The sequence below is a fragment of the Numida meleagris genome, chromosome 3 (genome assembly GCF_002078875.1).
Source record: "Numida meleagris isolate 19003 breed g44 Domestic line chromosome 3, NumMel1.0, whole genome shotgun sequence".
In the NCBI taxonomy this organism is placed as follows: domain Eukaryota; kingdom Metazoa; phylum Chordata; class Aves; order Galliformes; family Numididae; genus Numida; species Numida meleagris.
The window spans coordinates 30,251,081-30,265,896 of NC_034411.1; the positions used below are offsets into that span (position 1 = coordinate 30,251,081).

Here is a 14,816-nt window from a genome sequence, read left to right on the forward strand (position 1 = left end):
CCGCCTCCATGAGTCATCTGAAACTTTTATTACACCGATTTGGTTTACAATCTTTGTACTTTGATATTTCCAACAAAAAAGGCAACATTGTGATATACTGTTTGTACATATATAGAGAGACGGACAGAGCTAGATCATATTGACATAGTTGAAAAGTAAAAACTGTTCCCAGTGCTCACAAAATAATTTGTTCGCCACATACCCGCTTGTGCCTTGCTCTGCCTGACGGACACAGGCCACCCGCTTGATGCCATCCATGGCCATATAGATCAGAAAGGATCAAGTGCGAGGCTGTCCCCGCTACCAGCAGCCACACGAGTGGGGCCCTGCGGGTCACCCCAAAGCCCTTGCAGAGCATTGTAGTGCCATTCTTAACCATTCATGGATGCTCTAGAGGCTACATCTGCAAGGAAATATAGCCAGGGGCAGCTGCTGCGAAACCTTCCCACCCGAGATCCTCCCACTTACTTGTTTCCCATCCTCGAAACCGAGGTATTGAATAGATTTGTTTTGTTTTATTTGCATTTACAAAGTATTTCCACTGAATGACACACCTGAATGAGATGAGAACTTGTGTTCAGAAACAGCAGAAAAGACCCAGGTCAGCTTCAGGCTGAAGGGGGGGCTCCAACAGTGTGGGTTGGCTGGGGAATTGATGGGAGCGTCTGGTCCTGGGAAAGCCTGCAGGTAGCTCCAGGTACAGGGCCATGCTGGATAGCCAGTTGTGCAATGAAGGCTGGTGCCATGAGGGCAGGGATGGGATGGCAGACACACCGGCCAGCACAGCCACCGAGGACCAGAAAGAAAAGGGCTTGTGAAAAATGCATCACCAGAAAAAGTGTTGAATTGCTTTCCAGGATGCTCTTGGCTCCCTTTGCTGCACGCAGCCAAGACTACCAGCACCGTCTAACCACCATCCAGGCACGCTCCTGGGCTGCGTGCCTCCTGTGAACCCCTTGGACACCACACGAGACCAGCAGCCAGCTACAGCCAGTGTGGAGGCTTCAAACTGTGGATGAACTGGTAAAAATTAAAGCCCCAACAGCTGATAGCACTAGCAGTTTCTCCAAGTGTGATGCTGCCATCACCTGTGGGTCACTTATCACCTTCAGGCTGGGTTACAGATGTGAGCAGCACCAGCTGCAGGCACCCATGCAGGCTGGGAGCATCCTCCTGCCCATGGGGCATGCGTGGTTCTGCGCCAGACTGATGGGGGGGATGGGAGGAGGAGGCAGGGGAATGATGCATGTGCCGGGGGCTGGCTGGCAGTTACGGCAGATGGTGAGCCGTGCTTCGTGCAGGCATGGCAAGGAACTGGTGGCGGCTTCCTGAGCCTCTTGGCTTCCGCTCGCAGCAACAGAGGCACCGGTTTGCAAGGTGTCATGCTGGCATATGTCGCCAACAGGACGGCAGGCTGCTTTCAGGCACCAGCTGGGGGTGGAGGTGCAGGAGGATGCATGGGGATTGGTACTGCACTCAGCACCCCTTTGCTTCAGCAAGGCTGAATTTGTCCGTGTTGAACTCCATCCCTGCCTGCCGGCTACCTGCTGGCCATAAGCACAGCCAGCCACAGTGTTGCTGAGTGGTATTTAGCCACAGGGGAGGGAGAAGAGGGTTGTGTGTGGCCCATGGGATGGTGTAGTAGAGACGGCTGTGTCTCCTGACAGAGGGGACCCAGCCCAATCCCTCCTCTGGTGGCAGTGGAGAGGGCTGAGGCCTGAGCTGATGTGTCTGGGCAGGCAGAAGCAGCACAGAGCCAGGCCCCACATCAGCCTCCCTGGGCAGAGGGGACAGCTGAGACGTGAAGCGCTTCCTCCCTGCAGGCTGCGCCCGAAATAGCCAGCCCTGTCAGATCCCCATCCCTGGCCGTGATGGATTAGCCTCTCCCAGACACAAGGCAATTTATTCATTAGTGACATTTACACCTTGTGGCTGCATTATCCATTGCGGTTTGGTGACACGTGCTCCGGCTCTCAGTGCTGGGCCTGGAGGCCCAGCAGTGTTGCTCTGACGACACAGCAAGGCCCGGCCTGGCCACCTCAGCTGGGAAAAGCCTCCTGCTTGCAACGTGTCTTCAGGCAGGAAGGGCCTGCCCTGAAAGTCCACTTTGCCCCAGGTCTTCTCCATCCTTGACCCAAAACACAGCTGCTGCAGTATAGCAGCCTCCTGCCCTGCCTTGCCTCATGTCTCCCACAGAAATCCCCTCATTTGCAAAGCCTCTGACAGATCCTCTCAGCCAGCCTCCGTGGGTCCCCTCGTCCCACACAGCCCCAGCAGCCTCCTTGCCTCTCCTCTCCTCAGGCAGCAACACAAAAATACCAAGGACTTCCATATTCTGACTTCGGTCTCTTAAACTTATCCCCACAAAGCTCTGAAGTGCCCTTCTATGGACGCTCAGAGAAGCGCTGTGCAATTCCCCAGGAAAGTGATGTATGCAAACACAGGGCATGCAGGTGGTGCTCAGCAAGCAGTGCTCGGAGGCAGTGCAGCCAGACTGGCGGGTTGCTCCATCAATACGCTTGAGTCACTACAAGTCCGCCAGCATTTCCCAGGAGAGGACTGGAATGGGGTGAGCTCGGGGCCCAGGAGGAGCTGAGGGGAGAGGGGCAGTTTGGGAGCTTGGAGGTATGTCATTTCACACTGGATTTAGGAGGGTGAGAAGAGCTGGAGAGCACTGGCCAGGGAGCAGATCCAACAGGTCTCGCCTCTCAGCCAGCCAGCGAGGGATTAGCTTCACCTCAAACACAGCCTGTTCCATGCTTTTATCCCTGCTCTCTGCCAGTCACTGCAGCAAATGTGACACTTTGCACCATCTTCCTGCAAAAACCAGGTCAGGAGTTTCCTCTCACACATCACTGAGCAATGCCCTGCCATGCTGCAGCCCACTCACTACAGGAACAAAGGGGACGTACCAGACCAAAGCCACCAACACATCCAGACTTACCCTTGGAGGTGCATCCAAACAACACCCAACCACTTCTCCCTGTGCTGAACCAGAGGGAGGTCTGCTTTCAGCTGACTTCCTCTCTGCACATGCTCTGGAGATGTGCACAGACTCGGGTGTGGGTCTTCCAAACCTTTTCACCCTGACAGTTTCACAGGCTGCCACCCAAAGTCTGAAGTCATGGCATGTCGACTGACAGCACTGCTAATGGACATTTGGACAGTGGGACTGATACAAAATACTAAGTCAATCTCAACACATTCTAGCTAGGCTTTTCTCTTTCACTAATGTAGCTAAGATTGCAGAAGCAGCTTGCATTGATGGAGAGTGAAAGAACCTCGTGTCTGTGTGAAGTTACTTTGCTCTATGAAGTCCACTAAATTATAACCACAGCAGGCGATACATCCACTCCCAAAGTTCGAAGGATTAGGGAGGCTTCAGGATGGGCACCGATTTCTCACAAGCTTCACTTCCCTGGAAGTCTGAGGTTTACAAAAAGCAACCAAACAAAAGGCCCCAGCAAAAACAGTCTCCACTGGAAGGAGGGGAGGAATAAAAGCCAGTTAGCTTTCCAGCAGCAGCTGTGCTTATTCTCAGTGCTGGACAGACATGCTGCGTATTGTCACGGGCTTCTCAAAACTCAGCAGTTCCTGGAAGTGTTGCATAGGTGGCTGATGTTATCTGATAGTAGAGCCTGGTTGTGGGCTGCAGGAAGAGGAGCTTGCTGAACTCCACAAGGAAACTGTCCTTCCCAAAGTGAGACAGATGGTGCGAGGAGGGATGGAAGAAGGGGAGGCCATGAGGCCATGGGTCTTGCAGGTTCAGTTCTGTCCTTGGAACCTCGTTTCCCCTTGCATGTAGAAAGGCTGCAGTCCTCTGGGAGAAGGCTCCTCTCCCAGCGCAGCGCAGGTCAATTTGCTCATTAGCTGGCTTTTGAGGGAGTAAACAAGATCACAACTATGAGCATAACGTTTCCCTTCATGGAACAGCTGTGATGGAGGCAGCAAAGCATAACAATTCAACCCATTGCTTGAAAAGACAGTAGAAATTCAACATTCATTCATGTTGGCCAAGTCCCAACATGAGCTCTATGCATCAAAGCAACACTGCAACAGATCAATTTGTCTGGATTCAAGGACAGATCATTCTGAAGAGTTGCTTAGCCATGCTCACACTGGCATAGCACCACGAGCTTCCAGAAAGTTACACCAGGAGTGAACACAGCCCATTTATATCTGTCTGAAATGTGACTAAACACCTTTCTCATTTTTCCAGAATGCCAATGGAAACAAGAACCCCGGGTGGGCTCAGCCCTAAATATCTAGTGGACTCCCAGGCCCTATGATACAGCCTTCAGTCCCCAGGTACACCTGGCTCAATGGAAATGATAGGCCCACATGCAACGCAGGAGGCAGTGTTACCAAACAGAGCTAACACCTAAACCATGACACATTTCTGTGACAATACGGATCCAGACCGTTCTCATACAGATCCATCTTCATATTCACACAGACCTTATTGTAACCACTGAATATACATGAAACGTGATTAGAAGCCCATACCACAAGTTGAGAATTACAGTTCTTTGGCAGCATGTCTTCTTAGTGGTATTGCCATGTCTTAGAAATGTACCCTACAGGTGCTGCAGCAGAGTAGAAGCACATTGCAGCAAGGTTCTGCCCTGCTGGAAGTAGGGCAACATCCTGGTGAAATTAGACAGCAGTACCGAAGCCATAATTGGAAAGGCTGGAAGGAGAGCTTAGAAGGTATTCTTTTCACAAGCTAATATCAGCAGGCAATGATTTACTGCCATCACATGCTACCTAACTTTCTTGAGTTTCTTCTTAATAAACCTCATCCTGCAGTCCCTTCCATGTAGGCATTCACAAACAGCATTGGAGCCTCTCAAGCATGAATGGAGAAAGACAACAAAGAGGGCAGGGGTGTGCTGGGTCTCTAACGTCCCTTTTTGGGGAAGAGGAAAGGGAGAGGGTTGTGCTTGCTTGGAGTCAAACAGCTGCTTCCCCAGCACTAACCCTGAGTATTTGCCTGGAGTGTGATTCTGGAAGGTCTGGGGTTGGCCAAAAGCTGGGACTCCTTCTCCCTGTCCTTATGAACAACTCTCTCTGAAATATCCCTCCTTGCTGTGGTTTGTGTGACGTTCGGTGGGCTCAAGAAGTAACCCCAGGCTGGTTGGTTTCACTGCCTGGTCCTCCATCAGCGAAGCGCTGGGTGCTGTCTGGGAAACTTCTAGTGTGTGCTGAAAGACAGATAAATGGGTGGTGACGTGCCCTAGGGCTCAGCTAACCCAGAGCCCCTCGCACGCTCGTTCTCTCTTTCTTTAGTTCATGAAAGCTGCAGAGCTGCTGGCAGCTACACTGGCAGCCAAAGGAAACACCAAACAGTGCAAATACATTTTCCAGCCATGTGACAGGGTAGAAAAGCACTCTTCTTGGAACATGTCAGCAATGTGAAGTGCCAGGACAAGACGCTGGCAGCACTCCCACCTCCCCTGTGCTGGTGTGGGAGGAAAACTGCTTGCAAGTGCAACACTGAGTCTGACTCCTGGCCCATGGAAAGCTGCAAGGGGTCAATGGCATATTGAGAACAGCAAAGCCTTCCGGAGTGTGGGGCAGTCTGCTCCTGGAGGAACCACATGAAGAAGCCCAAAGAGAGCCAGGGACCAGCAGAACTCTAAAGGACAGGGCACGGTCCCTCTTAGGAGGACTTTATGTGCCCTAGGGAACTAGAATGCTTGCCAAACCTTTTCTGAATCCATCTGTCCAAGGCACCTTGGAGGCTAGAGGTACTGCAGCCTGATTTAAGCAATGTGTAGGAGATTTCAAAGAGACTATGTTGGAACGGACACAAATTCCTCACTAGTGACCCAGTGCAGCTCCACTGACTGAATGTCTCCTGATTCACCAGGACATAAAAGCCCACACACACTGTGAGGACTCTCAGCACTGGCCTGCGCTTGCATTATGCCCTTGGAGAGAGAAGCACAAGCACCCAGCAAGCCAAGGGTGATCACTGAGCATGGAAATCCCAGGGCAGCCAGTGGGGCTGTATCCACTTCCACCTAGTCTGAATGTGTGCCAACAATACCAGGAACAAAAAGCAGAGGAGGATATGCCCACACCAGAGATCTTGTGCTTCCACATTCTCACAGAGGCCCTCTTATTTCACATATCTATGCCTGGTAGCGAAAGTAAGGGTAGGTTACAAGACAGAAGCATAACAGAGTAAGATTTTAAGGGATTTTCTGTTCAAACCACTGTTGTTTGGAGTCTATCCCTTGAGATCCAGGAGGACAAAATGACTTGAAGGGCAAGAGATACTGTCCAGGGCACACAGGCACAAACAGCAGAAGGAACCGCTCTGGGTGCAAATCCTTACAGATCCTGGAGATGTGACCTCTCAAGGCTTGTCTGTGTATCCTACAGAGATGTGATGCTTGTTAGAGAAGGATCCTGCAATAGGTCCAGTTTCAAACCTAATTCACTGGAGATGATTCTCTAACGTGGGCTGACCTGGTGGAACAAGGCTTCTGCACCCAAGACCCCAAGACCTGCAGGCAAAGCATGACTGAAAAAACATACTCTTTGTTAATTGGTTGGCAGGACAAAGAGTAGCAGAACTGAATACAATGCCTTGCTGGTTTACTACTACATCTTGCACTTCTGACAGTGTGAATGTCTGAATGACCAGGTGCTAATGGACTTGCTCTTGCGACCCATGACATGTTGCTCTCGGCCATCTCCTGCCCCGATGGGTGAGGGAAGCGTGGTGAGGCTGAGGAGCAGTGCTGTCTTTGCTCCCCATGTCCCCAGCCCGGTGTTCCCAATGCTCCAGTGTTTTTGCATTTCTCCCACCCTGCCCCTAAGAGCTCCCTGCCAAAACCACACTGCCAGAAGCCTGCAGCTTGGTATGCAGCCAGAAACCAGCCTGATTTTATGCAAAATTCCCTCTTGCAGACATGCACCACCCTGCTGGACTACTATCAATAGCTGAACTGCAGCTGAACCGACCAGGGCCTTCCTTGATGCCTGTCTGAAGCTATTAGGGGAGGAAGGGACCTCCACCAATCAACACACCAGCTTGACATCCACGCGCTGCTGTCCCAGTGCCATCCCTTCCCCTTCCCCAGCTCACCAGGGATCTCTCGCTCTCCTTCCAGCTGAGCCCTCCTCCATTCAGCAGATCAGTGTTGCTGCACTCAGGGCTGCCTGTCCATGGCCATCCCAAACATGCAGTCCTTTACCCAGCGGAGGCTGACCCTCAGAGTGCCAAGGCTTCCTAAGGAGCTGCACCTCAGGTCCTTCAGAGGTGATGAAGTGAGAGCATGTAACAGCTGGAGCACAGTCTAAAAAACAAACAGGAAGGGTGGGGTACAGCCAGCAGGGGGAAGCTGGATTTGTGGTGCTCAGCCTTCTCTCTAAGCTGCTGGTCAGCACCAGTGCCCGGGTGCCCTGGGCCTTCAGACATGGGTGCACAACACTGCTGCCCCACCCTACCAGGGTCTGGCTGCAGTGGAGGAGGGCGGCGAGATGCAGCAGGGTCTTTCTGCTGGTTGCTGCTTCCTCCGAGCATACGCCAGCCTGGGGATGGAGCACCCACTGCAGCAGCCCCCTACCTGCGCCAGGCCTGTTTTTTCCTTCCCCGCTCTGGATCTTGACACTGTGAATTACGGTTTTAGGATGATTTTTTTTTTTTTTGCATGTGGCGGTCGATCTAGTGTTCTGTGCCAGGTCAGGGGAGCGCCATCACTCACCCCTCCAGGAGGTCAGAGCCACTGCTCCGTCCCACCTCGTCCTCCTGGGCCACCTTCCTCCCCAGTGCTCCTTTCCCAAACCCCGCACTGGCTCGGGCCAGGCCATCGGTAATGAGATCCCACTGCCCTCCGCCTTCACAGTGAGGTCTCCACGCAGGACCCATTGCGGTGGAGGTGACGGTGGTCATGGTTCAGGCAGCCTTCATTGCGGTGCACAATGAGAATGGGGAAATAGAGGGCGTCCTGATAAGGAGGGGGGTCTTCCTCCTCCACCGTCACTTGGCTGGAGAGGCGGGTCTGCTCCGTGGGGCAGCTCTGCTCATTCAGGCTCCCGCTCCGGCTCTGCCAGAGGCAGCTGCGCCGCGAGCCATACAGGCGGCCCAGCGAGAAGCGGCTGCTGCTGAAGGGGATGCGGGGGCTACCGTTGCAGATGCTCAGGGCGCTGCGGGAGAAGATGGAAGAGCTGCTTATAGTCCTGTGGCACCGCTCACAGTTCTGCCTGTAGCCCCCGTAGCGGCATGCGGAGTAGCTGGTGCAGCCAGACAGCCCCACCAAGTCCATCAGGACGGCTTCCGAGTAGCTGGGAACCAGCTGCTGGTTGGATCGGATGTGCCACTCCAGCTCAGTGCTGTCCACCGTGTTGACGCGGGGCATCCTCCGGCAGAAGGAGCGCTCCTCAGCCGGTGTCACCGCCACGTAGTCAAACCCAAAGAGTTTCTCCACATGGTAATGGACGTAGGAAGTGCGGTACTCATTTAGCACCCGCAGGGGCCAGGATAGGGTCAGCAGAGCAGCCACCCAGAAAACATAGTGGGATACGTACCAAGGCAGGTTGTCTGGATCAGAAAAGGCCACCATGTATTCCTTGAAGTCCACGTTTTTGAGGTGCATCCCCTCCCTGGCCTCCATGTAGTCATCCAAGCCCTCGTTCTCTGTGAAGAAGCGGGCCCGCTGGGTCAGGTAGGAGTTCTCCGACTCCACGTTGGCAAAGCTGAAACACTTGGTGAAGCGGAGCCGCGTGGCCGGGTAGCTCTCCAAGTCAATGAGATCCTTGGAGATGTCCTTAACTCCACAGTTGGAATAATCAAACTCAGCCTCTGCCACGTGGGTGTTGACCCGCTCATGATACACTTGGGTGGTGGTGTAGGCATCCCCATTACGATAGCGGGTCACCTGCCGGGTCCTCCGGACGTAGTGGTAGCTGATGGCCTTCCACCAGATGCACGGGGTCGCCTGCTGCATCCGCTGCACTCGCTCGTGCACGCTTTCCACATCCACTTTGTACTGCAGCTCATTGCGGGTGTAGCAGTGCCAGCACTCCACCAAGTACACCACATAGAGCATCACCAGGAAGGCCAGGGGGATGTAGACATAGCCATTGGAACAGGGGCTGTCGTGGTACATCATGGACTTGCCCTTGTAGGCGCTGTCAAAGGTCAGCCGGGTCACCTTGGTGACGTGGCACCACGTCATGGCTCCCATGCAGCCATACATCAGCAGTGACAGCAGCAGGCATTTCCAGTGGGACTCTCGGCACAGTGACTTGCTGAGAGACTGCTTCACCGGCCGCTGCTGCTCCAGAGGGCCGGGAGAAGGGGAGAGAGAGCAAGAGGAGAGGTCAGTAGGCTGGAGGAACAAGAGGAAGGCAAGCAAGCAGCAGGATGCCGGGGAAACAGGTGTCAAGCACTGCAATATGGAAGCCCATGGATCTCCCCTGCATGCTTCAGCTTTCTGCGCCAATCCTACCAATGCAGCCAGGTCCAATGATGGGTCCCCTCCTTCAAACACCACACTGAACCTCATCCTACAATGCCTGCATCCCCTTGCATGCAAGTCCCCTTTTCCCAGTCACTACTCATAGTTCAAGTTCTTCCTACCAGTACAGCACAAGTGGTCTGGGGTGCCCATAGCACAGTGACCTGCTGCAGGAGGCAAGGCCTCTGCTTGGTCATAGCCATCCTCACTCCACCACTTAGCAGCCCAAAGGCTCCAAAGTGCTTCTGAAGTGCTTCATAAACAACACAAACAGGAAAGTGCTCTTCCACAACTGAAGTGCAGCCACCTCTGGATGGAGAGAAGGCAATATTGAATACCATCCTAAAAGGTGCTCAGACTGGAAGTGAAGAACACCTCACAGAACTGCCATAGCTGGGAGAGAAGAGACATAAGGCATGTCTGGCAGCAAACGTAATTGTGTGCACTGGGCTTCAAGTGAGAAATCCTATCTTTCTTTATGGAAAAATTGCTGTCAGGTCTACAGCAATGATTAAAGGGCAGGATTTCAGCAATAGCACTTCTTAAAGTGACTGCACTGGTGCATTCACCAGAGCCATCACAAAGACCTGTGAAATTCCCCCACTAAGGAAACCTCTGACGCATCCTCTAATACCCTGAAGTCTTGAATATTGATCCATCACATTGCTTGTCTGGTCAATGAGACTGACATTATCAAACCCAAAGGAATGACATGCAAATAAGTGATTTCCTTTCTTATAGAAAAGACTTTGTCCAGCACATGCCACAGAAGTCACTAAGCAGCTTTCAGCTTTGCCCTCCATCTCCAACCACATGCAGCATGGCTTCAGGCACCCTTCCCTCTGCGTGCCTTACTTACACCTTGAGCCCAGCTACCCTCTGGAAGTCAATGCCTAAAGACATCAGAGCCACGCTGCCCTTGCCTGAGCTCACCTGTGCCTTTGCAGGGCCTAAAGCCAGCTGTAATGTCACCACTCATGGCAACGATCCTCAAGCCTGGCCTCATCCCTTCTCTGTTCCTGGGTGTGCCAGCAGGATCACCGCAGAGCCAGGACAGGACTGAGGGAATGTGGAATCCCTGCAGACTACGACTTCACAGTCCAGGCACTGTCCTCCTGCTTCCAGGCCACTGGATGCCAGAAGCCTGTCATTTGAGGATCCCAAAGAACTTAGTGGATTCGCACTGCCAGGAATGAGGAGGTCACTTTCACTCTTGGCACAAAAAAGAACATTTTAGGAAGAACCAGAGGTTACAAAACATTGGCAGGCCTGGAAAAAGATCTGGGCCTCTTCTTTCCTCCACGAAGTCCCCCTTGCTCTCCTTGAAGAGCATCTCAGCCCTTGCCTTGGTCCCCTAGAGCCCTACACACCAATCTTTCCTCCAGTGTGGGACCACAGCCACAGTGATCAGCAGGGCTGGCTCCAGCCCAACTCTCCAGCAGAGGTTTCTCTCCTGGAGGTAGCGTGCTGCCCTTTCCTGCCGCCTGTCTGTGATGAGTGGAGCAGGCAGCCATGCATCAAAGGGATGCTGGCACCAGGGAGAGAACAATGGCACCTCCCTCTGGGGGTCCCAACCATTGGTGGCACTGAGACCCTGCTTTGTGGCAACCTGCTGAGAACAGGAGCTGGTGGCAGGGACACAGAGCTGAGGGAGGCATGCAGACCGTGCTGCTCTGCAGGCAGCAGTGAGAGGTGCAGGTGGCTCTGCTGTGAGAACAGGCACCCCACACTCTTCCCAGTGCAACCCCCAGCTGCAGCAGCATCACATGGGGAAAGATGCAAACTGCAGGAAGAGAATGGGGAGCACAGAGACAAAGCAGGGACACCTTGCAAGAGCTGCCTGTGCTGTGCCCTGCCTGCTCAGGCCTTCACTGCAGTCACAAGGGTCTCAGCCTGACACAGCACAGCTCTCCTGCGCTGTGCCACCACTGGGGCAGCTGAAGATTTCCTCTCCCCCAGCTGCCTTCTGCCTTGCAAGTTTTCCCCAGCAGCAGCTGGTGCAGGGCTGGCTGCCGGTCCTGCTCAGCAGATGGGTGATGCAGCCAGAGCCCTGCAGAGCTCCAGGCAGAGCACGGTGCAGGTAGGGACCCGAGGCATGGCATGGGGAGAATGATGCAGCCACGGCTCGCTTCCAGGAACTGTGTTAGCAGGGCTCCAGTCCACACAGTAGTCTCCTCCTAAGACTACGCAGCATTCAGACACTGCAGCGCTTTTACAGGGTCACACTAACCCCTGCTGCATGCTGTTTACAATCCCATTTTGTTCTAGGCTTTTGAGGTAAAACACATACACATCAGTGGCACCGGTGGGGTTTCTGAAAGCTGATCAAGTGCCAATAACGGGATACAACCACAGCAGAGCCAGAGGAGGAGCCAGCTGCAGAGCCTAATCCCGATAGGAAATGCAGCATCCCTGCTCTTCTCCAGGGCTGCACAGGACTCACAGGAGCATGCAGCCAGCTCCAAGGCTTCCCCACAGAAGATGCTGAATAAGGTCACCTCCTTGAGCTCTCACCCAGCCTTGCAGAAGCCCAGAGCAGCAAATGAACATGAAGAAGAGAAAGCTGGGGACAGGGAAATCCTTTCTGCCCCAGAATGGTGTCACTCAGAGGAGCACAGACAGTGACATAAATGCCACAGTCGCTTGCTTGCTGCAGTCTGGCGGGATGAGGTGAAGGCCTGCCCTGCTCTGCTGCAAGCAGGGTGTTCCTCTGTCACTGGGAGCTACCCCACTACTCACACCTGAACTGGACAGGTGAGCAGATCTGCTGTGCATGTGCACCCCAACATCTCTGCTGGAGGGAGAATGGAGTCAGCTCTGGCTGGGCCAACACCTTTGTGTGACCCCAACCAACCTCTCACCTTCTCCTGTCCCACTGCACAACCTCCCACATGCCTGCAAGCTACCTTTCTCTGTGCGTGTGTGTAAAGTGCATTTGGAAAGGGCAAGGGGCAGGTGGATCCTGTGGGCTGCCTCCTGGGGCTCACACAAGGCCTTCCGAGATCTCCCTGAGGTGAAAGGAGATGGATCCCCACGCCTGCAGCTGCTGCTCAGGGGAGGACAGGAAAGGATAGTGGGATGACTTTCATAAGTCATCAAGAATCAAACTGAAATGTCCACAATACACAGGGCAGAGGCAGCACCCGAAAGGAGCCTGCTGCTGAGCTGAGCTCCGTTGAGCACTTGCTGATACCAAGATCTGGGGAATCCTTAAATTTCCTTCAAGGGGATAACCCTGCCCAGAACTCTGATGGCCAAGCACATAGCCAGAGTCCCTTTGTTGCCCACACCTCTGGGGTCCTGCAGCTCTCAGCACTGAACAACGCCAGGAGTGCTGCAGGACCCTGTCATTTCTGGGAACTGCCACTATCCTCCTGCACTCTGGGCAGACACTGGCCACTGCTGCTCAAGAGGGTCCCAGATGGGCCCAAAGGACACCCCACAGTCCCAGCTCAGGAACCGCTTCCCTGGAAGCAGCAGCTGGCTCGGCACAGGCTGGCAGCACTGCCAACTGCAGAGGAAAGGGGAAAGCGGAGTATCTAGGAGGCAGGGAACCCTGCCAGCAGTCAGCTCCTGCGACAGGTCCGAGGTCTCCATTTTGCACTTGGAAGAGAACTGGTTCCCTCCATTGTACTCCACTTCAGCAGCAGGACAAGGGAATATTTTAGCTTGTCCTCAGGCTGAAGAGGCTGTGTCTTGACATTTCATACCCTGATAAGTAGAATTGCGTTGCTGAGCAAGATTCAGCCCAGCACTGCTAAGTGTAGGTGTATGCTTGTGATGCCAACAGGAAGCAGGTGCTTGGATGGCACAGCAGCTCCTCTACAGCCAGCTCTGGCTCACTGTGTTCCTTGCTGGGATGAGCCAAAGGGCATCTGGAGACTTACGGGGCTCCTAGATACAGTGACCTGAGACATGTAGAGATGAGGCACCTTCAGACAGGACAGATTCCATTTCCCCTTTTCCAACCCCCAGATATCTCTGTAAGGAGAAGATACAGCTCTCCAAAGGAGCTCCGTGGCAGTCCGTGACAGCTGCTGACTGAGGAAAGCAAGTCCTTAGCCCCATGCGTGCAGGTCACGGACTCCTTAGCCCTTCTGTCTGTTCCCATGGAGCACAATGACACTGACAACATGGCTGGCAGCCACTGCCGAGCCAACACAGCCTGGTCCATCTTCTCATGGTCCTGCGAGGCCGGCGATACTGGAGGTGAGGGATGCTCGCCCACACTGCACTTGTGTTGTCCAACCCAGCTCTCGTGGTGGTGGTGCCTCTCGGAAGGCACCATGCTCCCTTGGACGTAGCACTGATTCACAAAATAACCAACACGGGCAGGGCACAGGAGGCAAGAGACCCTGTCCAGGCGTGATACAGGCATGAATTTGCCCTACAGAAGCACCACGCTGCTCGGGGTCTGTCTGGAGACCCGAGGCTCAGGGGTTATTGGACGGCAGCAGGAAACGGAAGCTGAGGAACAGCCACAGAGTACACACTACGTGCACAGCTCCCCAGTCCTTGAACTTCAGCATTCCCCTCTTACAGTTATTTATATATAAATATACGACTGTATATATAGGGCAACTCCGCGTGTGCACGTATGTTCTTCCCAAGCCGAGGGGGCAGAGAACACGGGACTACGCAGCATCGCCAACCGCAGCTCCCCAGCAGCAGCGGACGGCGATGCGCAGCCCCGCGCACCCCCACCGCGCTGCCCTTCGCCGCCTCCCGCAGGTGAGGAGCGCTCCGCTCTCCCTGCTCTGCTGCTGCTCTCCAGGGACCGCGGTGGCCCCTTATCCACGTGGGAATCCCGATCTGGGGGTGGGACAAAGGGGCTCACCTCGCATCCCCCCAAAGCAAGGGTGAGGAAGAGGGGGACTCGTTTTCCCAAGCACGGCCACCTCTTCCCACCGCAGCAAGCCGAAGCCCCGCGCTTTCCTTTTGTGATGGTCCCCTTTCCTCCCCCCGTCCCCGGCATTCACATCCAGGCTCCGTTCCCGTCTCCTGCGCTCCTTCCAGCTGCGCTGGGGCCGGGCCGGACCGAGTGGGTGGGGGGGGCGCCCCGGGGCAGCGGGGCCGCAGCAGGGGAGGGGAGGGGGCTCCGGAGGTCCGTACCTGTGCGGGCACGGCGCGGCGCGGCTAGCGGCGGGGCGGTCAGCGAGCGCGCCATGCAAAGCCGGCCCCATGCAGATGGGTAGGGTGGTTGGGGGCACCTCACCTCCTCTCGGACCCCCTCCGCCTCCTCCGGCGGCACCGACGTGCTGCTGCCTCCCTCGCTGGCCGCGGCCGCCGAGGCCGGGGGGGACATGGCGGCGGCGGGGGCTCCCCGCTGGCGTCGCCTCCGGC

The 14,816-nt window shown here is 54.7% G+C and overlaps 1 protein-coding gene across 1 annotated transcript; it reads right to left on the reverse strand.

Moving 5' to 3' along the window:
- Nucleotides 860-14,165, reverse strand: TMEM151B (transmembrane protein 151B). The gene has a single exon (XM_021390370.1). The coding sequence runs from the start codon at nucleotides 9,519-9,521 to the stop codon at nucleotides 7,854-7,856; it is 1,668 nt and encodes a 555-aa protein (XP_021246045.1). The 5' UTR covers nucleotides 9,522-14,165; the 3' UTR covers nucleotides 860-7,853.